The 26391-nt window shown below is 44.3% G+C and overlaps 1 protein-coding gene across 6 annotated transcripts in view; it reads left to right on the top strand.

The window, feature by feature from the left end:
* Nucleotides 1-26391, top strand: part of GATB (glutamyl-tRNA amidotransferase subunit B) — a 76961-nt gene that overhangs the window by 21765 nt on the left and 28805 nt on the right. For 4 of the 6 annotated variants that reach the window (XR_004247096.2, XM_032148294.2, XM_032148273.2 and 1 more), the window contains exons 3-9: nucleotides 7525-7638; nucleotides 9978-10176; nucleotides 10928-11050; nucleotides 17344-17457; nucleotides 20180-20264; nucleotides 21565-21609; nucleotides 23936-24125. Coding sequence is in view for 5 of the 6 variants with exons in the window: in XM_032148294.2 (XP_032004185.1) it covers nucleotides 7525-7638; nucleotides 9978-10176; nucleotides 10928-11050; nucleotides 17344-17457; nucleotides 20180-20264; nucleotides 21565-21609; nucleotides 23936-24125 (870 nt within the window). In the remaining variant the exon portion in view is untranslated. The remainder of the gene's footprint in view (nucleotides 1-7524; nucleotides 7639-9977; nucleotides 10177-10927; nucleotides 11051-17343; nucleotides 17458-20179; nucleotides 20265-21564; nucleotides 21610-23935; nucleotides 24126-26391) is intronic. The other 2 variants (XM_032148286.2, XM_032148290.2) reach the window with 1 other exon arrangement.

Genomic DNA, 26391 nt, shown 5'->3' with positions numbered 1-26391 from the left:
GGCATGGTGGCTCACACCTGTGGTACCAGCTATTCAGGAGGCGAAACTGGGAGTTTCCCCTGAGCCTGGAAGATCTAGGCTGCCTTGAGCTATGATCAGGCCACTGCACTCCAACCTGGACGACAGAGTAAGACCTTGTCTCAAAAAGAAGAAAAGAGAGATAGCCCCAGTGCCGAATGCCATGCTGACATCAATTGCCTGTCTCATGGTGACTGTGGCCTCCTGAGCTTGCTAGGTCGGCAAAGGCAGGAAGAGGATGGAATTCCAGATGAGAAAAATGGGACTTTTGACACTCTGGACCAAGGAAAATTTCCTCCCCTTGCTCCTGACCACCCCTGGGGAATGGAATTAGTATAAGAGAGCTCAGAATAGGAGAAAACTGGCAGCTGGGGATAGTTGAACCTGCCAGACTACACTTCTCTTCTTTGGAATCAGAGTTGCTTCCTATGCAATGGCTATTTGATTTTCTTTCCCCTTTGGGAAAGAGGGATTTAAACAAAAGAGGAAATGTAGCCTTCACATTCTTCTTGTCCCTAGGCAATGCCTGTGTTTAAGGATAAAGAACATATATATTTATGTGGTTCTGTTAATATAAATACTTAACACCTGCATAAAAGGAGTACCTTTGGATAGTAAAATTCCACTTTAAAAAATTAACTGATATAATAATAATTAAGCAAGCTTAATTATTATGGCACAAGAGGTTTTGTATTTGTTTTGGGTGATGATAAAAGGGCTCAGTGGTGAGAAGCGGTGTAGGGGTGCGGAAACAGGGGAGCAATATTCTCAACTGTAATGAAAATTTATCCGTGTGGTAACTTTTGCTTTGAATACGAATCAGAGGGAGTTCATGCTTTGAGACAAATTTATGGTTAGCAGTAAGATAAAGGCCTGTTTTACTGCCTTCTTTTTACTTAATAAATCTTAATTGCTTTCTCTCCATAAATTAAAGCATTTACCATGCTATATCCTAATTATCAGATTTGTCATGTATAGCATCAGTTTCACAGAGTAACTGCCATGTGGGCTTTTTGGAAAATATCACCTTCTACTCTTTCTTTTGATGCCTGAGAGGAATTGCCAGCTGGATTTTCAGTAAGGACTCTAGTCTTGCCATGTCGCCTCAATTTTTTAAGGATGTGCTGATACTTATTGGACTAACTTTGGGTGTTACAGCATCATGGGCTCACCAATTGAGGGCAAAGTAGGAAGGGGAGAGAAATGGTGTGAACTGAGGACTATTTAGAAAGACATTCAATTTTATTCCTTTGAAGTACATAAGATATTTCTCAGTATAGATCCTAGAGACTGGCTTTTGTGAATAGATTTATTTGTAATTAGTGGAATTTCACATAAAAGTACTAAAATCCTAGAGAATATTTTATGGACTTAAGTAAGTTATATAATCTTCTTTATTCTGTTAATTTGCTTAGCAAACCCTTTCCTGGTATTTAATGTAGATTTACAGTTGAGTTCAATCCAGATGAGTTATCACAAATGTTCCTTATAAATTAGCTGGATTATATAATTCTTGGCTCTACGCATGTGAAAAGGGTGTCCACAAAATGTTCAGTTTTAAGTTGATCGGACAGACTAGAGAGTGGCATTGTTTTATTGAATAGCTGTTTATCAAAAGAAAAAAGGACAGAAATGAACATAGAACTGTATGTATTTGCTGTGGTAGTCATGGCCTGTGTATTCTCAGCTCTGTGCTACACCACTTTGCTGCTCCACTCTGAATGGCAGGGAGGCTGCTCCTGCAGGCTACAGATACTAGAGCCCCACCTCGGCTGGCTTCTGGCTGGGTTAGGGCAGCGGGAGGCTCTGATAAAAGACTAGAGGTAGGAGGAAAGGAGCAAGAGGGTATTTCACCTTCACTCTGCCTCCAGCAACATCTCTGACAGAGGATGGGTCTTACCCATGGCTGCAGCTTCTAGTGTGTTTCCAGCATCTTCTGATGGCCCCAACACCCTGTGATAGGAGTGGCCTCCTGCTGTTGAGAATCTCTTAACTTGCCCAAATGTGCCGTCTTTGACGTTTCAGCTCTTCTGTCATGTGTAATAAAGTCTCTGTGTTAAAAGAGTGGTTTCCTTTTCCTGTTTCATACATTTTGTAGAACAATTTGCTTTTACGTCACAGCTTATAGTCTTTTGGATGTTGATAAAGGAAATGTTAAATTATTCATTATCTCATTTAATCAGCTTGGTATTATATTTAGGTGGTGGGGCAAAGAAGAATAAGACAAAATGACCTGATTGCCCTCAGGGAACTCAGTCTGTTTGGGGAGACAGTGTGTTCCCCAAGTGCCAGGGGAGCTAAACGGAAGAAAGACCTAGACTGTAGTAGTGGTGGGAAAGATGTCACAAAAGAGGTGACATCCGAAAGTCTTGCCAGACACTAAGATCTGCTCAAGCAGATGAGGAAGAAGGGCATTCCCAGCAGAAGCAGCAGTTTGTATGAAAGCATGTCTCACATTTGGCTGCAGGAGCATGGTGGTCAGGGGGACTGGAGGAAGAGGAAGCTAGATAGGTGGTCGGGGTAGACCACCAAGAGCATTGAAGCCTCTGCTAGGCAGTTGGACTTTATCCTCTTAGGACTGGGAAGCAGTGAAAAGGATTTTAAGCAGAGGAATTACATGAACGGATTTATCCTTCAAAAAGGTCACCCTAGGAGAGGTGTAGAAGAGAGACTAGAGGGCTGAAAATGGAGGCAGAGAAACCTCCTGGCCAGGTGGTGAGTGGCAGAAGTCCTGGTGGGAGTGGGTGGTGTTTAAACAAAGACCTGAATTAAAACTGAAGGCAAGAGGAGGAGGGGAAAAATCAAGAAATGTTAAGAAAGTAGAATGTGTAGAACTTGGTGATTTGTTTGAAAGTGTTGGGAGTTGTTGTTAAATGATGGCCTCAGAGATCATGGAATGTTTGTCTGGTTTAGCTAAATAAATGTTAAAACTAGAAGCCTGTTTCTCAAATTGGGGTCACCGTGTCCCCTTAGAGGTCTCATGCAAACTCTGAGTTGTTTATGCTGCCTTATGAGCTGGATGTATCTTAGGTTTCAAACAAGTTATGATTGTAGCACTACTCAGGTCTTACAATAAGCCAAACAAGCAATTCTTTATTAAAAATCATTTGCTACTCCCGCCACCCACCACCCCAAGATCTTTTTCCTGGCCATTATGTGCCTTATCTCTCTCTACTAGTCATAAAATTTGTTGGCCACCCACTGTGTATTTATCTCATCTCCTACCTCTACCCATCACAGCTTTCTCGTCTTCTGATTAAATAGACGAATTAGCCTCTTATTTAATAAATCATTGTATGGGTACCTGTGTCTAAGGGTTTCTGAAGTCTAGCAATAGAACATCCTCTGCTCGTTGAGAAAACATATAGGCTCACCCATCACCAAGCACTCCACATGCCAGAGACTGCACTGAAAGAACACTCTATTCTTTCATGTAGTTAAAAGAACACAATGCTTGCCCTCTGAGAGTTTAACATCTGAAAACAAATCTAAAGAGGGAGAAACTGGCAAGAAGAAACACATTAGAAATAGCATCTGCCTTAAATGATGTACAGTAGGATTTGGGTTGAGGTGCTGCTTTGGAGTTATGGCCTGGTGTTAGTAGTCTTGATAGCTAAAACTAACATGCTTTTTTCTTGTAAGATTTCAGATTGAATATAGTGGTTGAGAGACTGGGTTCTGGGGTCTGACTTCCTGGCTCTGCCACTTCCAGGTGTCACCCTGGCCAAACTGTGTCATCTCTGTGCTTCCCTTCATTGTAAGATGAGGATAATAGTATCTACCATAGAAATGAGCGGATTCAATGGCATGTGTATGTGATGTGCGGCACACCTCCTGACACAGTGTCAGTGCACAATAAATACTCGCTGCTGACCCTTCCTGAAGCCAAAAAGAAGCCTCTGAAGGCTCAGCTGAGAAAGGTGTGCTGCGTGAGTACCAAAGATTGCTGCCTTCTTTCCAAACAAGAGCTGCTATGGCTAACCCTGAGATCCTTTGTAGTCATTTAATTACAAAGAAATTCTGGAACATACTTTCTTCAAGCCAAGTTAGTCTTTTTAGTTTTTAAATTACATCTTGATCATATCACACACAATCAGTTGTCACTTCAGGGCACTTCCAGAAACAAGTTTGCAGGCCAGCATGTGGCAGGTAACACCTTAGAGGAGACTGGGGCATCTCTGCCTCTCTGAAATCGTCCATTGATATCATCCCCTCCCTCCTTCTTTGAGTTCAACACACATTAATCAAGCACCACAATTTTTCAGGTTCTGTATTAGGCTCCAGGGATACAAGGGTGAACAGACAATTCCCATCCTCATGAAATGTGCAATTGTGTGGAAATATATGTGAACAAATTCAATCCACTGTGATAGAAGCCCCAATGGGAGTGTGTAGAAGGTCAGAAGAGGTACACAGAAAGGACAACAAGGAAGGCTTCACAGAGGTGGTGATATCTCACTAGGATTTTGAAGGGAATAAGAATGGGGAGAATCAGAAGATCAGCACGGTTTGCACAGAGGAACTACACCAGAGGTGTTGTAGGGGGACGTGGTAGTAGATGAAATTGAAGATGTAGGCAGGAGTTTGATCATGTCAGAGCTTAGCCTTTGTCGTGGGAACATCAGGGGCCATTGAGGGACTTCAGGTAACAGAATGCCACAGATTGACAATTTTAGCAGGGTCACCCTAGTATGAAAGACAAACTTGAAAAGGGTTTGCAGATGCTGGCAGGTTCATGTCACCACTGCAGATTCATTGAGAGCAGAGACAGAGTCCTATTTATCTCTGTAGCCCTAAAGTTTAGTGCTTTATAGACATTTAAGAATTTTTTTTTTTTTCGGAGTGAAGACAGCCCAAGTTGAATTTTCCCATTCTGTATCCTATCCTCAGAACATGCTGACCTGGACCTCCATCTTCCATAGCAGCTTGACTAAGATCCTAGGAAATTCCTTTTTTTCTTGGCATTCTTCTAACTGGCACTCTCTGTTTACTAGGCCCTCTGTGCAGCTGTAACGTGTGATGATTGATGCTTATAATTCTGACCTTGAAGTACTTCATGGCTTCTAAATCATCAAAAAAAGATTAAAGCATACTCTCAGTATCACTGTAATGTTTGTGTGTTTTACTGCCTTCTTCTCTGGAAAGTGGTGGTTTACGAAGTGCCCGTGCACTTGTGTGCACACGGACACAGAGTCTGTGATGGTCCTCAACTCTTCTCCCACAGGGAGGCTATGGTGCATGCTTGAAAATAAATAAACAAAATAACCTGGGTTCTCTTCATGCCTAGAAGGAGGAAGCAGCTTGGTCCCAGGGGCAAAGTGGCTTGAAATGAGAGCGAAAGCAGTGGTTAGGAAAGCAGAGGGAATGATGAGGCAGAACTGGTACAGACCAGGAGTCAGGCAGCTTACGAGCCAGCCCTGGCTGGCTGCATTCTGACCGCAGGAAGAGCAAAGCCCAGGGTCGGGACTGCAGCTTCATGTTCTGTGTGCCTGGACCCGAATCATCAGGCTTGGATTTGGCGGGATTCCCCACCAGCTATATGTGTATCTCGGTAACAACCGTCAGTAAAATGCCAAACATTAGGCAAGTGAAAACATCAATAATTAGAGCCTCCTGTTCCCCACACATCTTTTCTTGAAAATCTTTATTGCTGCAGAGCTGATATTATTAGGCACAGAATGAAGAACTCCAAATAGAAACTGTGAAATGGCTCCATCTTATAACCTGAGTCCTGAAAAATAAGGGTGTGATGTCACTAGGCGGGAGATTTGTTTAGGTTTTCTTTTTTCTTTTTCTTTTTTTTTTTGAGATGGAGTCTCGCTCTGTCACCCAGGCTGGAGTGCAGTGGCGAGATCTCGGCTCACTGCAAGCTCCACCTCCTGGGTTCAAGTGATTCTCCTGCCTCAGCCTCCCAAGTAACTGAGATTACAGCCCACCACCACACCCGGCTAATTTTTTGTATTTTTAGTAGAGACGGGGTTTCACTGTGTTAGCCAGGATGGGCTCAGTCTCCTGACCTCGTGATCCACCCACCTTGGCCTCCCAAAGTGCTGGGATTACAGGCATGAGCCACCATGCCTGGCCCTTGTTTGGGTTTTCTTTGGGGACTGTATATTGCAGTAAATAGAAATGCCCCTTCCATTTTGTCATACAAATTTGTTTTTAAAATCTGTGTTTGGTCTACACTCGTCATCCCAGCCTAAAGAGCCAGTCCCTGAACCACAGAAGTTCTGTTTGCTGCCTCTCGGCCAGGGCATGTGTGGGCTTTACAGGCAGCTTTACCACTTGCCAGTTCTGTGAATTTGGGCAAATGTTTTAGACTCTTCGGGTCTTAGTTTTGTTTTTTTAATCTGAAATATTAGAATAATACAGATTCCTTATTTTACAGGGTTGCTGTGAGGCTGAAATAAAATGGTGGATGTGGAAATGCTCAACTAGAAAGCCTTATCTATATCAATAATAGCATATTAAAATACTAAAGAACATCATAAATATCCTAACAAAAACAGAAATATATTTCATCTGCAAATGTGACATCCTCCAAAATTTTCCCAAAGTAGAGTAGGGAAATGAACTATTTATTGAATCTCTACCTTAGGGGAGGTGTTCCAGCTATCACTTTATCCGTTCTGCAAAGTAGATCTTAAATCCCACTTTTAGACACAAGGAAACCGAGGCTCCTAGTCACAGCAGAAGTGGGATTTGAACCTGACTCGAGAACTTAATGCTCCTTCTCCTTGGCTACATTATCTCATTGTCTGTCTAGTTCCAGACCCCCAGTGTTCTTAAAAGCTGTTCACATTCTTTGGTGCTGGGAAGTGTGCCAGCCATTTCTTAGTCATTCACTCCTGTAAGTGGGACAGGGTGGCACCCAGAGGGAACTGGAGCACCAGGTGCCCCCAGAGAGACTAGCAGCATGGAGTGGTCTGGTTTGTGGGACAGGCCCTCCGTTGGCATTCCACTTTTAGGGAGTTGGCCTGGCATGGACGGAAAGCCAGGCAACAGCTGTGCCACATTTCCTAGCCCTTGAGAAAATGGCTACGGCCCTGTCGTTTTCAGAAGTTCATTCTTTTCTGTCAAAGTGAAGCCACCCTTCATCAGGACTCCTCTCAGCAATCAGTGCCTCTTGTGTATTCTGACCGGCCCCTTATTCTGTTTGTACAGGGAGTGAGATTAGATTTATTCTATGTAGTAACCACTCCGCTAAGCTTTTCTGCGACTCTTCCTGTTAGCTTTGATGCTGGGCATTGGGGGAAAGGGTTCCCAATGTGGTAGTTCATTAAGTGCCTGGTGGGACCCACTGCTGCATGCATTTTCTTCTTTATGTCCTTTCCCTGATTCCCAGGCAAACAGAGTCGGCTTGTGAACTGGAGCTGCCCACCCAGAGAACCAGAGATAATGCCTGTTGAAGGGCCAAGTTGCATATTCAGTGAGGATGTCAGTGTGTGGGAGAAGCATTTGTTCAGCCTGCGGTTCTGAGAGGAACTGTGTGTTGTGTTCCCATAGGTTCTCAACAGGAGGTGTGTAGAAGCGGCGGTGATGACAGGCCTGGCTCTGAACTGCCACATAAACAAGAAGTCCTTGTTTGACAGGAAGCACTACTTCTATGCAGACCTCCCTGTAAGTACACTTTGTGATCCACCCCACTGCAAGTTCTCAGAGCTGGGCCAGCCCTGCTGTGGGGGGTCGGAGCGAAGGAAGGGGGCTGTGCCTCTCATATTTTCAGCCAGCACTGTGTCCATCCCAGCGGGAAGTTCTGCCCAGCCCTGATGTAGGCAGGTGCCCCTGATGTTTACTAGATTGGATGCAATTGTCCTGATTGCTGACTTCTTGCTTACCTCATGCTTCTGGTGGCTCGCTCATAATTGCACAGGGAGTAGAAGCCAGTGTTCGCAGGCTCAGCCTGGCCGTGGTATTTGGTGCTAATTGCCTGTTAGTACAAAAGCTAAGGCTCTGGCTGATGCAACAATAAATGCATACTGTAGCTCTGTCAGCAGAGCGAGAGCGTCTCACTTTTAAGTTGAAGTTCCCAATAATAGGGCTGTCTCCTTTGGAGACATTTCTGTCATCTCACAAGGGGCAAGTAAGTGGACAATAGTAAGCGGAAACATGAACCAGAAATCTGGACCAAGAACAGTAATTGGCTGAGCAGTAAACTCCATATTGACCCGCTTTTTTCTGAAAATTAAAAAGTTTTTTTCTTTAAAAAACTCACCATGTGAGTGAGAGCCAATTTTTCATACTATTGAACTGGAACAAAACTGAAATGTTGAATGAGTTCCCCAAAATAATGTTCCATTTGGTCTAATTCAGAAAAACAACAGTGATGATGTTGCTTCACCTCATTCTCCTTGAACTGAAGATTGGGGTGAGCTGTTTTTTACTGGGTGAGGGCACGAGTAGAATTAAATAAAAAATACAAGTAAGACCTGCATTCTCCAGTGGCTGCTGCTTTTCCCCTCTGGCCTCCAGCCTCTCAGCAAGTCTACCGTTTGGTAGGGCGGAAAGAATTAAACCGCCTTTCTTTATCTTTTCAGAGTGACAGACAGTTTGGTTGAGGTGGGAGATTTAGTAATAATATGACTAAAATGAGATGTTTTGATCATCTGTGGTTTTCTGGTCTTTCTGGCCCAGATAGTTCAAATAATCCAGAGTTTCATGGGACATACTCATATAATAAAGCATTTGTTGTTTTTTCTGAAATTCAGATTTAACTGGGTGTCCTATATTTTATCCAACAACCCTACCCAGAGGTTAGTTTTACAAATTGAGACTTCCCGTCTCAGCATAGAAAACAGGTTAGCCTTTTGCATGATTCTCAAAGTGTGGTCCCCAGGGCACTGACATCATCATCTCCTGGGAACTGGTAAGAAATATAAATCTTCAGGCCCCACCCTCGACCTACTGAATCGGAAACCTTTGAGGTTGGGCCAAGCAGTCTGTCTTTTGACAGGCACAGTAGTATTTCTGATGCAGTTAAAGTTCTTAAACTGCTGGCCTGCCAAGTGGTGAAAGACATGGATTTTGGAGCCTGACCATCTGAATTCAGACGTTGACACTGATGCTCACTAGCTCTGTATGTGGCTGTCGGCAAGGTCCTAATCCCTCCGTGCCTTGTTCCTCCTTCCTGGGGTTGTTGTGGAATTAACTGAGTGGAACACAGTGAGAGCAGTGCCTGGGACCTAGCAAGTGCCACAGATGCCTTTGCTTTTACTTTCTGTTCTTCTCCAATTCTCCTCATTGACCTGCTATGTCTTTAGTGCGTATTGGTGCCTCTGTGCGTTTGAAAGTAATTCTTCCTTTCCACTTAGAAGCAGGTGAGGGATCCTTGCAGGATCCATCAGTGCTTTAGTACCATCTGCCTTCCATTAATGGAGGCGGAGTGTCACAGCACTTTCTGACTGGAGGAGCGAGGGAAGTTGGGTCAGGGAGGGCAGCTGCCGTGATTGATTCCTTTAAAAAGCAGAAACAAAACAAGCTTAAACACACACTAGCAACTGCTGTTGGCCGTGTGGAGAGTAGATGGCAAAATGCTTAGCCAGCATTCCGAATAAGGAGGGTCTGCCAGGAGCCTGGTAATGAGATGCAGAGTTTAGGCTAATGAGCTGGATAGAAACAATAAATCCTTTTCTTAGGGGTCCCTGACAATGATATTATTGTTATTCCCCAATACAGCACTTTAGTGAGGGCGATGGGATGAATTCATGTTGTTTATTGCATCGTTATCAAGGGTGGAGGATTTGGGGAGGGTGAAGGGGTGATGGCAGGGGCAGAAGAGACCAGGCTCAATGATGGCTGCAATGCAGCAACTAATTTTCTTCTCCTTTTCCTTTTTTTCTTGTTACTGTTTTTGCTTTAAGTAGGCCTGTCGTTGTGTGACATTGTAAAAGGGATAGTAAACTGGATCCCAGCTTTTATGTGTGGACCAGTGACTATGTTTACCCTATGTTTGTGTGCAGGCCGGCTACCAAATTACCCAGCAGAGGCTCCCAATTGCTGTGAATGGGAGCTTGATATATGGCATCTGTGCAGGGAAGAAGCAGAGTCAGGTGATCCCCAAGACGGTGAGGATCAAGCAGATCCAGTTGGAGCAAGACAGTGGCAAAAGCCTCCACGACGACCTGAGGTCTCAGACGCTCATTGATTTGAACAGGGCAGGTAGGCTTGGAGTGTTTTCATTACTTCTCCTTCCTACTTCAGTCCTTGGATTGCAGGGCCCTTTTTTCACCACTAGAGTTTTCTTAAACAAATTGAGAAAGCAGTCACAGGAGCCTGACAGATGGAGACCAAAACATCAGCATTGGGATTGGCATAGCTGACTAGCGAACATGGCTTGAACTGTAATTATTAGGCTTGCTAATAACTCACCCTGAAGTTAGACAAACTTATCCACCTAGTCACAGACCCAGCAGCTGGATATTTTAAGCAGTCATTAAAAGAAGTGAAACATTTAAAAATCAAAACGTGCAGCCTAGGGGCCTACACCTGTAATGCTAGCGACTCAGGAGGCTGTGGGAGGATCACCGTACACAGAGTTTGAGATCAGGCTGGGCAACATAGTGAGACCTACTCGCCAAAAGATTAACAGCCAGGTGTGGTGCCATACACCTGTATCCCCAGCTATTCAGGAGGCTGAGGTGGGAGGATCACTTGAGCCCAAAAGTTCAGGGCTGCAGTGAGCTATGATCATGCCACTGCACTCCAGCCTGGGCAGCAGAGCAAGATGACGCCTCTTTAAAAAAAAAAAAAAAAAAAAAAATGGTGGGGGGAGTGAAGAGAAATGATTGAGAGGCTAGAACCACTCTGAGAGTCCCTCAGTAAGGCAGGGTTTTCCTGAAACTTAGGCCTAATTTTTCTGTTGGTGAAATTGGAGAGCTACAGTGAGGCTGACTCTGCCCCTCTTTGGTAGGAGTGGGCCTTCTGGAGGTGGTCCTGGAGCCCGACATGTCCTGTGGAGAAGAGGCAGCAACAGCTGTCAGGGAGCTGCAGCTGATCCTTCAAGCCCTGGGGACCAGCCAGGCGAACATGGCAGGTAGAAGCCACAGAAGCAGCATTCTTCTTTCCCTCTCCCTTCCTGCCTTCTAGAACCTCTCTGACTTTATTTTCTGTCAGTTATATTGAGGTTGTTTGCAGCCATTTTTTCCCCAGCCTTTTGCAACCCTGTTTTTTTGTTTGTTTTTTTAGAATTTTCCTTGGATTCTTTGATGAGCCCCCAACCAAATATAAATATACGACCAACAACATTGCAGAGACACCAAACCCTTAATGAAATAATGGCTTTAAACAGTTCAGTCTTTCTCAGGAAGAAGACACTGTGTTTATCAAGAACAGTTCTTAGTGAGTTCCGCATAGATAGCACTTCATAATTAGTTGCCTCTTTTCCTTTGGGTCTGTTTCTTTCCTTTTGTAGATTTTTCATCCATATACAGTGGAAGCCAAATTATATTGACTGTAAGCCAAGATTATGAAAACTTTACCCTGAGATAAAATCTTAATTAAGTTCAGTGGAAATACAGTAGGAAACTAAAACAAATAAAAGAAACACCTGCACCCTTGGGACCAGACCACACATCATAAGCAATTGCAAATTGCATATAAAGATCATAGGTTTTGGTCACACTCAATTTCCTCATGGCTGTAGGTGTCCTTTGCCCTGGTCTGGTACTGCTTTGCTCTCCCATAAGTCCATAAAGGGTAGCCTCTGCTATCATTTTGTCCTGTTCTCTGTTCCTAGGGACTTTTGGAAAACTTCTGCCACCCTCAGAGCACACCCTGATGGAGAGGAGACAAAATATAGTTTCTGAATCTACAATTGCATTTTTCCATAGCATGGTACAATGGTCACAGCAGGTGCCCAGGAAATCCCGTTGATGATGATGCTCATCTCCGTGCTGGTTGATAATACTATTTACCAAGCTTAGCATGTCACATAATGTATTTGCATGTTACAGGGGGACTTCTGGATTTGTAATGCCACATTTGTCACATAGGATGTGTAATAAGCAACAGATTATAACATCAGAGCCCTGGTACATGTTGAATCTGAGGACAGAACTTGCTTATTTGCTATACCGTTTTAGCTCCAGGGACCAGTTTTGTGGAAGACCATTTTTCCCTGGACTTGGGGGGCCAAAGGCAGGGTGGATTCAGGATGATTCAAGTGCATTACATTGATTGTCTACTTTATTTCTATTATTACATTGTAATATATAATGAAATAATTATACAACTCACTATAATGTAGAATTACTGGGAGCCCTGAGCTGATTTTCCTGCAACTAGATGGTCCCATCTGGGGGTGATGGGAGACAGTGACAGATTATTAGGCGTTAGATTCTTATAAGGAGCACAAAGCCTAGATCCCTCTCATGCACAGTTCACAATAGGGTTCGTGCTCCTATGAGAATCTAATGCCATGGCTGATCTGACAGGAGGCGGAGCTCAGATGGTAATGTGAGGGATAAGGAGCAGCTGTAAATACAGATGAAGCTTGGCTCTCTTGCCCACCACTCACCTCCTCCTGTGCTGCCTGGTTCCTAACAGGCCACAGACCAGTACCTGTCCATGGCCCCCAGGTTGGGGACTTCTGACTAAAGCTATATTACAATGAATGTACTAATAATGTCAAGAAATGTACTAATGAATGTACTAATATCTAGAAAACTTAGGACAGGGCCTTGAAAATAGCCTGTGCTGGGTACATGTTCAGTGCTCTTATTAACAGTAATAAGTAGTAATACTTTTATGGAATTACCACTCATCTAGATGAATGAGCTTTGTAAAATACGTTCAGTAAAATTTGGTCACTTTTTTTTTGGTCAAACCTTGTTATTTTCAGCGATCAGAACGAGATAGCTTAACAGACCTTCCCCACCGCATCTTTGGGCCCCTGCTGTTTGCAGAAACAGTTTTCTATCTTGATATTATATTTCTGTTGTGTGAATGTGTTTTAGAGAAAAACATGAAACTGCACTTTATCACTGTGCTCAGTGGTATAGTTTTTTTTAGTTTGGCTGTTATAAATCTCTACTTCTAGAAGAGAAATTGAGCCTGATGCCATTCTCATGATGTGTGAATGAAGGCTGTCCCTCAGTGGTGCAGAATGCATTGAAGTAAACTTAACTAGTAAAGCTTTTGTGCACTTGAGGCAATTTAACTTAATTTGTTTAAAAGGTATTTTGTCTTCACTAGATAGCACGTCTTTTGTTAATATTTGATACTGCATTTGAATCCAGGCTAGCGAAGTCTCTTTCAACACTGCAGGATACTAAATGATTCCTCTCAGGTATTTATGGAGTGTAGTCTTCTCTGGGAGAGACCGAAACTCGTGCTTTTATTCCTCTTCCAAATTAGAATTCTAAATTGTGAAAGATGCTTTCATTTTTAAAAGCAGGCGAGGTCCAATTCATGGTTCCCTGAGTTCAAAAAAAGTTGTCTCCCAAGTATTGCAGTTTGGTTCGATGGAGCTCAGCACACTTCGGAAGTTTTCCTTTGAGCTTAATGGGCCTTTCAGAAGATTCCAACTGCAGATTAGTCCTATTCAGACGGAACTGTAGAACTTACTGGGAACCTACTGTGAGACAGAAACCAGTCTGCTTACTCATTGCTCAGGAAAATGCCAGCATTCTGGCATTCATCGCTCAATAAGATTTCATTTATTGAACAGTCACCAAGTGCCAGACCCAACTCTAGGTTCCACAAAAGGCATTGTTCCTGCCACATGGATCTTATGTTCAGGAGGGTGACAAATACATTAACAAATGAAACAAAATAATTACAGCAACAAATGCTTCAAGGAAATAAATGGGGTGCCATGCTACAGAGTAACATTGGAAGGTGACAATGTTGTTTTTTAAAGGCCCCTCAGAGGAGGTGACATTTATTGAAAACCTGAAGAATGATTCAAGGCCCAGGCAGCATAGAGCCAGGAGATGAGTATTCCAGAAAACAGCTAAGGCCAAGGCCCTGAGGTGAGAAAGAGCTAGGAATGGGCCCCGAGGTAAGCAAGGTAGCACAAGGCCACTGTGCCAGAAGCAGAAGGAGCAGTGGCATCAGGTGACACTGAAAAGGCAGGCAAGGGGTAGATCAGAGATAATGGCAAGAAGTTTAGCTCTCAACCCAGGTGCAGTGGTAATCACTAAAAGGCTTTTAAGCAAGGGAAAGACATAGTCTGATGAATGTTTTAGAAAACCACTCTGGCTGCTCTGTGGGAAGTGGATTTCAGATGGGTAAGAGTAGAAGCCAGGAGACCAGTTAAGAAGCTTTTGCAATAGTTCAAATGGAAGATGATGCTGTTTTGGACAGCACTGGTGGCAGTGAAGATGAAGATGGAGAGACAGGAGAGACATACAAGATGGTTTTTAGAAATAGGCTGGTGTGGAAAGTAAGAGACAGGGAGGAAGCACAAATGCCTTTAGGGAAGTTGGAGGAGCTAGGTGGTGGTGCTGTTTACTGAAATTGGAAGATGAGATCGAGAATGTCTTTGTGCAGGGGCAAATCAGGATTTCCTTTTGGAAATTGAGATGCCTGTGAAACCTCCAAGTGGAGGTGTCAAATAGATACCAGAGTTGTAAGTGTGGAGCTAGAGAGATCTGGGCTGGAGAGAGAAATGTAGGCATCCTCAGCATGAAGTGGTATTTAAAACTGTATCCGTCCACCCAGAGAGTCTAGTTAAGGAAGGGGGCCCTGGGTTTGGATGAGAAGGAAGGCATCAGCAAATGAAATGGAAACAAAGCATCCAGAGGAGCAAAACTGGGAGCAAAAGGCGGCAGAAGCTGAGCTAGGAAGATAATTCACGAAGGAAGGATTGGTTGGCGTGTCAAATCCTGCTGAGGTGTACAGTAGGTGAAGACAAGCGTGTCCTGTGTCCACTGGATGTGGCAGCCAGGAGACTGTTGGTGACGCTGACAAGGGCATTTTTAGAGAGAGAAGGAGAGAAGCCAGGCTGACATGGGTTAAGGAATAAATGGGAAGTGAAATAGCGGAGACAGTGTATGCAACAAACAAACAAAACTTGTTAAGAGGCTTTGCTGAAAAGGAAACCAGAGAAATGATAGCTGAGTGACTGATAGAATGAGAACTGGGTTCAAGGGAATAGGTTTTGGGGTTCTTGTTTGTTCATTTAATAAGAAATACTATTGCATATGTATACGTCAGATGGAATGCTGAGAAAGAGTAATGAGACTGCTAAGGGAGAGAAGGGATAACTGAGAGTGATGCCCTCGAGAAGGCAAGTGGGGGTTAAAATCCGGCTCAGTCCTCAGGGGCCTTTCATTCTGGTCTTAAAGATGGAGGCCAGTGCACAGTAGACTATGGTCATGTACTGAATTCTGTAGTATAGATTAAAAGTATTCTGATAGTTTAGGGGACCCACCAGTGCAGGCTAGCTTGCTGAGGAGGGCTTCTAGGAGGAGGCGGTAACACTCAAGTGAGGCCTTGAGGGATGAGGAGAGGGACAGTAGCTCTGATAAAGAGAGCGTGCTGGTGGAGCAGACAGGGTTGTGTATGCAGAAGCTGCCCTGATTGGAGGGGAGCGTTCTCCCAGAGTGAGTGGTGGGAACATACAGGTTGTGTCCACTGAATCCAGATGAGAGCTGTGGAACACCAAGCAGAGGAGCCCAGATGATCCGGTAGGAGCTGTCTGTGCTGTTGAGTAAACAGCAGGAATGATGAACCCAGACTGTAGCAGAATGAAAGTCACAGCTGCATTGCCAGTCCCTGGACAAGGAGGGAACTGTGTTAAGAGTCAGGACGTGATCTTATCACCTAAGCCTGAAGTTTGGAGACCTCAGGCAAGGGACCTTGGGCAAGGGTGGTAGCCACGGAAATGGAAAGGCCATGACAGACATGAGGGATGTTTGGCAGCTTCCAAACTGGTAGGGGCTAGTTGCCAGTTTGGATATAAGAGGCAAAGAAAACAGAGAAGTAGAAGATGACCTCAGGGTTCCTAGACCGAGAGTCTCATGATGTCAGGAATAGTTGGGGCTTCCTGAGATGCAGATACACACAACTTGTCAAAAAAGAGATTAAAAATCAGGGGCTACAGAATTCTTGTAAAAATGTTGAGAAGTCAGTGCTGGAGAGAGAGTAATGTCTGAGCTAAGAGATATCTTTTCCCCGTCAGCATGGGTGGCAATTGGGTGAGCCCTTCCCTTTCTCTGAGGGTGAGTGGCGAGGTGTCAGCCGGCCTATACCAAGCCGGCAACCTCCAGCTTGGTATAGGCCCCACAGCCCAGCACTGGGAGAATGACAGAGAACCAGTTCCAAGAGTCTCCTTTTCTTGACATGGAATTCATTTTGACTACTTTATTATTTTAATATGCTTTTGCTTTGGAATCTTGGGAAATGAATTTATTCAGCCCATCGAGACACTCAGGTTTGGCAAATTACTTTTAATTTAAAAACGTAACTAGGAAAATAAAATCCAGCATTTTGTCTTCTCACTCTGTTCTCTTTTAAATGTTGTAAATGAAACGGGGAACAGAGAATCTGAGCTTTACTTTGTAGGGTGCCAAATGTGATTCTTTCTTACCTACATCTATTTGTCTTGGGATTTTTCTCTCTCTCTCTTCCTCAAGAGCCTTTTAGTCCTCCCCACACATTGCCTACTTCTTTAGGGCTTGTTGCTCCTAATCTGAGGGGCCTCCAGGGTCAAAGAAGGTCCTCCCAGCATGGGGTCGTCACCTCTCTGAGTCCCACCACAGACTCCCGACTTCGTAACAGCACTGTCTGTCTGCTGTAGCAAATCGTTACAGCAGTCAGGAAGGATTCGGAGTCATGCTTGTGGAAGCAAGAGATTATTACACTACTTGGAGGAAGGAGGAGGGGGGAAAGCCCAGGTTTCAGTTCTTGCCCTTGAGCTGCAAATTCTCAAGGACTCTCCTCTAAATCTCCTGGAATCACTGTTAGAAATCCACATTCCGTTGGAGAGCAGTGTAGGGTTATCAGATATATGAGGCCTTTCCTCCAACTCAGCTCTGACACTTTGAAAAAAAACTTCAGTATAAAACTGCAGAGTCAATCTCCATTTTAATAGTTTTGTTTTTCTTATTTAGCACAAAAAAATTAGATCGTTCCAGCTGGCAAATCTAAAACTTCTCTTCCGTATGTGCATAAGCACACACGTCTGTATATGCTCACATGTGCAGGCACACACCGTAGATGCCTCAGGACTGTAACCCCTCTCGAGTGGCCAGAAGTACCAGCCACGTACTGTAACTAAACAGCAAGTAGAGTTAGATGCTGCTTCTTTTGACACTCCTTGCCTTTAAAAGACCATGTCACCTCAAAGAATTTCTAAGGAGTTGTTTTTTTCTCTCCTTCCAGAGGGCCAGTTGAGAGTGGATGCCAATATATCCGTGCATCACCCTGGGGAGCCTTTGGGCGTTCGAACAGAAGTGAAGAATCTCAACAGCATCAGGTTCCTGGCCAAAGCCATAGGTGAATGCCAGCTGCCTCTCCTAGTGTCCTTCTTCCTATTCCTTCTCTCTTGCTGGCCCAGAAACTTAGTGGCTTACACAAGAACTATTTTCGTTTTCACTGGTCTGTTCTGCTGGTCCTGTGTCAGCTCACTCATGTGGCTGTGGGAAACAGGCAGGCCAGCTGAAGCAGAGGGTCCGTGGTAGTCTCTCTCACACCTTGGGGCCTTGATGCAGATGTCTGCTGGGCTTCTCCATCCATGTGATCTTTCTTCATGCGCTTGCCTAGCTTTGGCTTTCTTATGAGACAGTGGGAGCATTTCAGGAGGATGAAGGCAGAAGTGAGTCCTAAGCTGTAGACCTCACACAGTGTCATTTCCAATGTGTTCTATTCAAAGTAGATTGAGGCCAGGCACAGTGGCTCATGCCTATAATCCCAGCACTTTGGGAAGCCAAGGTGGGTGGATTGCTTGAGGCCAGGAGTTCAAAACCACCTGGGCAACATAGCAAGACCCCATCTCTATAAAAAATTAAAAATTTAGCCAGGCATGGTGGCTGGACTACAGGTGCCACCTGTAGTCCCAGCTACTCAGGAGGCTGAGGTGGGAGATCACTTGAGTCCAGGAGTTTGAGGTCATAGTGAGCTGTGATCACGCCACTGCACTCTAGCCTGGGCGACAGAGCAAGACTCTGTCTCTAAGAAAAAAAAAAGAAAATTACATTGAATTCAAATCAGACTTGAGGGGAAATTAGACTCCACCTCTTTATCAGAGGATCCACAAAAGACTGTGGCTGTGTTTTACCATTTGCTACCTTCTTTCTGACCAGCTTGAGATTTACTAGATCATGGTTGTTCATTTTAGATTGACCATGGCTTGACCTAAATGGTCATTATATTTTCCTGCTTTTTATATTCTTTTTAACTGCTAGATTATGTGCCCATGCAGTCAAGTAGTAGTCTTTCTGGAGCACACACTGTGGGTATTTCATTGATGATAAATGTATAATAACTAAAATAGTTTAGCAAGATAAATATCTGGGCAGTCCCGTAGATATAGGCAACTGTGAATTCAAGGGGAGGACCTCAGAGGACCAAAAAGATTTTTTAAAACCGAAGCTATCTAGAGAGGAAGAGGGAGGGATGGAGTTTGAAGTGCACCCCTTCAAGAGTGCACAGAGACCAAGACAACTGAATTTGTTGCCAAACTTTTGCTGTAGCCAAAATGTTTAATAGAGCCCTGGTCTTGTCAAGAAAAGTATTAGAAACAGTACAGAAAAGACTTTTCTAGTCTTGTATTAAACCTTATTGTCCTGAACCTGAAGTGAATCAACCAGCCTCAATGAAGACAGTCTTCAGGAAAAAGGCATTAAAGTGGTCAAAAGGATAGCTTATGGGAGCAGAGGGGGAAGGGGTAGGCTCCCATATGAAGGCAGACTGAAGATGATGAACTCTTCTGCCTCTGGAAAGGGACATAACCCATGTTCCCAAAGCCGTGAAAGGTTTGAATGAGGGAAAACCCTTATAAGCCAAGTTGGTAAGGAGGAAGCCTGGAACAAATGGAGGAAGTTCCACCTCCCCCTGTAGGTAGTAGTGGGCTGGGACCCGTTATTTTAAGAGGTGGTGATGGTAACCTAAAAAAAGCAGCCTGATTTTAGGTAGAGTCATCCATGAGTTCTGAAGGAGACCCCTAACTGTCTCCTGTCCTGTGAAGAACTCTTTGGAGGACCAGTTTGAGGGAGAAATCTCCCTGTGGTCCGACTCAGAGTGGAAGAGCCAAAGCTTTACTACTGTGGGTTCAATTCTCCAAGCCTGTGATTTTTTCCACAACCTTTTTCTCCCTGTCAGGCCATTTAGCCATCATCTCGTGTCAACCAAAGAGATCACTGGAGTTGGGGAGAGATGGGGAGCAAAAACTGACACGTTTTGCTGTTGCTGCCTCTTAGCAGCTCAGATAAAAGGGTTTAGGTTTGGGCAAGGGAAGGTAGTACATGGTGGGAGGGAGAGTTAAGGTGGAGGCTCAAGATATTTTCATAAAGAAGCTTAGCAGGCCGGGCTTAGTGGCTCATGCCTATAATCTCAGCACTTTGGGAGGCCAAGGCAGGAGGATTGTTTGAAGCCAAGAGATTGAGACTAGCCTGGAAAACATAGTGAGACCCCCATCTCTCAAAAAAAGAAAAAGCAGTAGCAGCTTAGCAGTTGTGGTTGTGTTTTGATTCCCACAGCCTCCCTCATTTGATGGTGAGGCATAGATCCATGGATCTTAATCATTCGGGGCCGTGGGTCCCTCTGAAAAGATAATGCAAATGCTGGACCCTCTCTCCAAAACCTGCACATATGCACACAACCCACACTTTTTATCTAATTTTGGGGATACCAGAGCCTTTGAAGCCCATCCCAGGCTCCCAGGGTAAGGACCCTGGGTAGGCAGCAATCTCAGACCAAGATATTGGGCCCAGCCCCACTGCTGCCAAGTCATGTCGTCTGCATGGGGTTGCTTAATCTCTCTGAACATGAATTGTCTCAACACGGAGTGAGCCTGCCTTCCTAAGGCCCTTTCCAACACCAATATTCTACTATGGCAGTGAGAAGGAAATATAGTGTGTAAAGGAAGGATTATTATAAACAATCTTCTTGATTTTTTTTTTTTTTTACTTAAAGATTGAGAAAGGTTGTTTCTAATTATTTCCTGACTGGATGAAAGGTATATTCAAAATATGATGCTAAATTAGTGTGTTTTTCCTAGACTATGAAATTCAGAGGCAAATCAGTGAACTTGAGAATGGAGGTGAAATTCTGAACGAAACACGCTCATTTCATCACAAGCTGGGGTGAGTTCGCATTGCTGAGTGTCCTGACCACAACCAGGCGGGGTGCAAGAGGGCTGGGCTCAGCCACTGACCCGCCATGTGACCTTGAAGGAGGCACTTAGCCTCTCCGCTCTTAGGTTTCCTCATTACTACAATTAGAAAAGTACTGTACCCTTCACACCTGTAATCCCAGCACTTTGGGAGGCCAAGGCAGGCAGATCACAAGTTCGGGAGATTGAGACCATCCTGGCTAACACGGTGAAACCCCGTCTCTACTAAAAAATACAAAAAATTAGCTGGGCATGGTGGTGGGCGCCTGTAGTCCCAGCTACTCAGGAGGCTGAGGCAGGAGAATGGTGTGAACCCGGGAGGCGGAGCTTGCAGTGAGCTGAGATGTCGCCATTGCACTCCAGGCTGGGCGACAGAGCGAGACTCCTCTCAAAAAAAGAAAAAAAGGCCAGGCGTGGTGGCTCATGCCTGTAATCCCAGCACTTTGGGAGGCCGAGGCGGGCGGATCACAAGGTCAGGAGATCGAGACCATCCTGGCTAACATGGTGAAACCCCGTCTCTACTAAAAATACAAAAAATTAGCTGGGTGTGGTGGTGGGCACCTGTAGTGCCAGCTACTCGGGAGGTTGAGGCAGGATAATGGTGTGAACCCAGGAGGTGGAGCTTGCAGTGAGCCGAGATAGCACCACTGCATTCCAGCCTGGGCAAAAGAGCGAGACTCCGTCTCAAAAAAAAAAAAAAAAGAAAAGAAAAAAGAAAAGTACTGTACCCTATAGGGATATAATACACCCTAGGGCTGCTAGGAGACTTGAAGTGACCCAGACTGTGCCCAAGGGCTTAGTTTTAGGCCCTTTCCTTCTCTGCTTCCAGCTTACCTGCCTTGTGGCAAGAATTTTTACTTCCTTAATAATCTATCAGACCTTTCCCAGCTGAAGCTAGAGGCAGAACAGAGTGAAGACCTGGTTGTAGAGATGCCTTATTTTTGTTTAGATAACTTGGGCCTTAATTTTCTCACTCAGAATTTCGAGCATTGTATACTTAAAGCAGAATACTGAAAAAAGCTCAAAAGCCAAGTTCGAGCTGGCTGAAAGCTGGATACATTGAAGCCATTTCTTTTTTAAAAAAACGATCATTCTGTACATTTCGCTTTCTTTATGATTATTTTTTGAATGTATTCATTTAAGGTTTCCCCATGGAAGGCCACAGAGTTTGATTTTGCCTGTGTCCCTTATTGGTAGGGGACCCCTTCCCAACATATAGGCTGGCCAGTGCTGCTTGCAATGTTTAATGTTTTCTTATTTAACTATTGCAGGTGCACCATGTCAATGAGAGACAAAGAAGGAAAACAGGACTACAGGTGGTTACTCCTTATGGCAAAATACCGCTATATATCGGGGACTGGGGCGTATTTCAAGTTCATTTAAAGTTCAACATAATGATCCCGAACAATTTTTGGAAACCACTTTTTGTCATTGCTGTAACATGATGGGACATCTAGATTTCCTCTTTGATATGCATACTGAGAGAAGTACTAGTTTCTTGATTTGGTAGCCTCAGAGTGCCTTGTTTGACTGATTCAGCTTTTGAAAGAACTTGTTCATCCACTTCTGTGTCAAAGTTGTCATAGTTGAGCTAGGAGAATGGCTGTAGAGGTTGGGGCCTAGGCTGTTCTTATTCTAATGCTCAATAACCGATTCAGTAATACGCTGAATGAAGCTCCTTGAGAAGACATGACAAAAGAGATGTTGACAGCGTATGCTGATGCTAATTCCCTTGAACCTCACATGATGCTATTCATGATAAATTAAGTTGAACTACTTAATATGAGACCCACAAATAAAGCAAATACTAAGAACAGACATAAGATAAATTGAAACTTTTATTTTTTTCTCATTGAGTTTAGCAGGTTGAAGTTTTAGGCAACAAAATTGTGAGATCGGCCACCTTTCCTTTGTGAAGGGCAGAAAGATGCAAGTGTAGCTGTTATCAATGAGGATCAAAGTTTGCATGCTTATGTGGGAAAGAAGAAACTCATAAACGCTTAGTGTGAACCTCACCCCAAGAACTCCCATTGTGTGTCTGCTAGAGTCAAAATTATTTTAATTAACCGTGAACTTCCCGGGTGAGTCTGTTCTCACAGGGGCCCACTTTATTCCTGAGTGTTGCTCCCTGCCCTGTTGGTGCGCCTTCCCGTGTGTGGAGTCTGGCTTTCCATCTGCCCGTGGCTTCAGCGTGATGCCTCAAATGATAGTGAGCTGCAGGATGCTTCCCCTGGGTTTCCTCTTTCCCTCAGAAGCCAGACTAACTCACAGAAGAGATCTGGCAGTGAGGCAATGGGTAGCATGTGCTTCGAATCCATTCCCTCCGAACCACCACTTCTTCTGAATACCTTGCTTTTTCTGCATAAGCCCTTTGACAAAAATGGGCAGAGAGAAACCATTAGTGCTGGACGAGAACAGAGGGAGGGACATCTTGTTTCATAAGATTACATGCAATGGTGCAGCTTCGACATTTAAAAAAATTAATTCCCTTCATTTTTTAGAGCAGTTTTAGCTTTACAATAAAATTGAATGGAACGTCCAGAGTTCTCACATACTCCTCCTCCCCACTCTCCCCCCAGAGTCTCCTGTTAATGTGCCACAGTAATGCAAGATGCTCATTTGTTACAATGATGAAACCAATATTCACACTTCCTTGTTGGCTAGAGTCCATGGTTTACACTAGGATTCCTTGTTTGTGTGGTACATTGCGTGGGTTTTGACATATGCACAATGACATGCATCCACCATCATGTCACACTGAGAAGTTCCACTGCATGCCCTGCTCCACCTCTTCATCCCTCCCTCCCTCTCCTCCAGCTGTCACATTTTATTTAGGCAAAATCTATTCATTTCCTCTATTTCTCAAGGGTAAATTTTTTTCCTTTCATTATTTATTTATGTAAATGCTGCTAAAATTAGTAGAAATGTTGAAATGGGGGGAAAGTCATCTTTCCTTCTGATAAGCAAATTGTTCTCATTTGGTCCTGTTTTTTCCAGCCTGTGTCTTTATGAAGACATAGTCCTGCATGCATATGGATGTTTCTGTCAACAGTGGATCACGTATGCTACAGGAGTCCCATAAGATTATCATATGGCATTTTTACCATCCCTTTCTTGCTCAGACATGCTTAGATACACCAATGCCATTGTGTTACAGTTGCCTGCAGGATTTGGGACACTCAGTAGCCTTGGAGCAGTAGGCTACTCCACATGGCCTATGTGTAGTAGGCTGTACCATCCAGGTTCACGTGAGTGCACTCTGTGATGGTCCCGTGACGAAATCACCTAACGACACATCTCTACGAACATATCCCCATCGTGGAGCAACACACAACTGTGTACACAATTCCTGATGAACTGTGGAATGAATTATCCACAGTTAGAAATCCCAGTGTGACTTCAAGCCTGTGTTGTGCTTCTTTCACTCATCTTATTTATAAGCATGGAGAGGGGTGGGTTTGGAAGTTTTGACACTTGTGCAATGGCTTCCCTGGGAAACAGAATTAATGTAATAGGACATTTTAAAATATTTGCAAGTAACATGGCATCTAAACACAGAAACATTCATATTACTGGGGGAGGTTTTGTTTTCTCATTAATCCAAGTACTCCAGATTCAGTTACGTCTCCTCTGTCTGCCCAGGTTCATGCCAGAACCCAACCTGCCTCCCCTGGTGCTCTACGACGCCACATCTCTGCCTGCTGGTGCAGACCCACAGCAAGTGATCAATATTGACCAGATTCGGGAGACACTCCCGGAGCTCCCCAGTGTGACCCGAGAGAAGCTCGTCCAACAGTATGGGATGCTGCTGGAACACAGCTTCACTTTGCTGGTAGGTATCGTCGGATGCCAAGAGGATCCCGGCTCAGCAGATGGGGCAGTGACCTTCAGAGGCCCCGCCGCACACAGGCTGCCATGGGCTCTGAGTGGGGTGGGTGTGTTTCTTGGGTTGTACTATAGATGCTACTGAGAAGAGTAAGATGTAGTAACTTTGGCTCACTACCCTTTATGGTAAATGCTCCTCATACAACCAGAAGATGAAACGCAATCGTGTGTTAGTCATTTCTTCTGTGTAGAAATGAATGCCTGACCACAGCAGCTGTAGAGACTTCTTGAAGACTGTCCAAATGTTATGGATGAGTTTTTCCCATGTGTCTGAAGGACAAAATCAATGTATAGGGTTTCTGGATGTCTAGTGGTATCGAGCCATGACAGGGCTGGCAGGATGTTGCGTTCTCAAAAGCCAGCCAGTTGTTTTGCCAATTTCAGAAGAAAACATTTATTCCACATGAAATGCTAAAAACTCTGACTAAAAGTATCAGTCCTTTGAGGCTTGAGGCTGCGCCTGACGGGGCCAGTAGAGAACCTGACACTGTCGAGATCTGCTTAGGGATTTTCTATCCTTTTCAAAGCTGCCTGGGGCTTTGTGGTTTTCTTTGTCATGGCAGCATTCAAGTGATGCGGCATCAGTGAGGGTAGCATTTTGTCACAGTTGTCATCGTCTGTTAGGAAGGAAGTGGGAAGTTTTGTTGCTGTATCTTCCAGGGAATCAGTATATGCCACACCTATCTTCTGGGGCAGCAGGATCTGTGGAAACTAGATTTTTGCTTTTTGGATGGCCAGTCATAACTACATTGGGATGCTGGAATATACATATTTATATGTCTATTTATACACTTCCAATAACATCATCCTAGCATTTACAGTACAACATAGGCAGTCAGATGCATGTTGAATGAATGATTCTCTTTTCATCATCCATAAATCAGCTACTTGGAGAAGCAGAGTTGGTCACTGCCTCCTGTGGGCTGCTGTTTGATCTTCTTCTTACCTCTCTGGCAATTATATCACTGTCTTTTAAGTACTTATTAGTGTTATGTTGTTCAGCGTCTTGAAGGCAGGGACTGGTACATCCTCTCTGCTACTCAGCACAGATGAGCACAACATCAGCAGTGCTTAATGCCACACTTTGACTATGACTCAGTCAGCATTCCGTACAGAGCACCACTTAACCCAAAGCCTCTCCAATTCATGTATTTTTCCTAGGTTGATGTAACAAAACTATGTTTTAGTCTTATACATCTTCCCCACCATCTTGACCACTTGAGTTTCCACCCTACTTGAAATAAACACTGAATTCTAGCCCTACCTTTTATTACTATTTGTGAAACTACATAGGAGATGGGAGGAAGGGACCAAGGCTACTCAGCCTCGAAGATTTAAGTTACCTCCCTCCACTCAGCAGGCCAACCCTTTGAGGTAGTGTATGATGAACCAAGAAATGGCCAAGGTTTCTTTGCTCAAAATGTGATTTCCTAGAGAAATTCACTATAACATTAATTTGTGTGTGTGTGTGTGTGTGTGTATTAGCTGTCTCCATAAGAGAGTGAAAGAAACTTTCAGAATCTCCTCTCAAGCATACAGCTGTTTCTTTTCAAGGCACTGTGTGAGAATCTGTGCCCCCTTCAGAGGGCATTTCCATAGGATTGTCACTCTCGGCCGTTGATGAGGGGTGCTGGGGACAGTGCCTGCCTCACCTCACTGAGCATAAGCTTCATGAGGGCAGGGACATTTTTGTATTTGTGTTTGTGTCCTTGTCTTTATTCATGGGTCCTGCATGGTGCCCAAACCTAGTAGGCCTTAAATAGGTGTTTGCTAGGGGCTGGCAAATGAGTGAGTCCATATTTTAATAGTTTAAAGGCCTGTATAGGGAAACCTACCTTCAGTTATTTAGTTCAGCACTTTTTTTTTTGTTTTTTTTTGAGACAGGGTCTCCACTCTCACCCAAGCTGGAGTGCAGTGGCACGATCTCGGCTCGCTGCAACCTCTGCCTCCCAGATTCAAGACATCCTCCCACCTCAGCCTCCCGAGTAGCTGGGATTCCAGGCATGGGCCACCACTCCTGGCTAGTTTTTTGTATTTTTAGTAGAGACAGGGTTTTGCCATGTTGGCCAGGCTGGTTGAACTCCTGGCCTCAAGTGATCCGCCTGCCTCTGCCTCCCAAAGTGCTGGGATTACAGGTGTGAGCCACCACGCCAGGCCTGGTTCAGCACTTTTATTAGCATCTTCTGTATAGCATGTACTGAGACAGAAACAAA

Source organism: Hylobates moloch, unplaced genomic scaffold (assembly GCF_009828535.3).
Source record: "Hylobates moloch isolate HMO894 unplaced genomic scaffold, HMol_V3 SCAFFOLD_3, whole genome shotgun sequence".
Taxonomy (NCBI): Eukaryota; Metazoa; Chordata; class Mammalia; order Primates; family Hylobatidae; genus Hylobates; species Hylobates moloch.
Note: the sequence above shows the minus strand (reverse complement) of the source record. Positions and strands in the feature narration are given on the sequence as shown.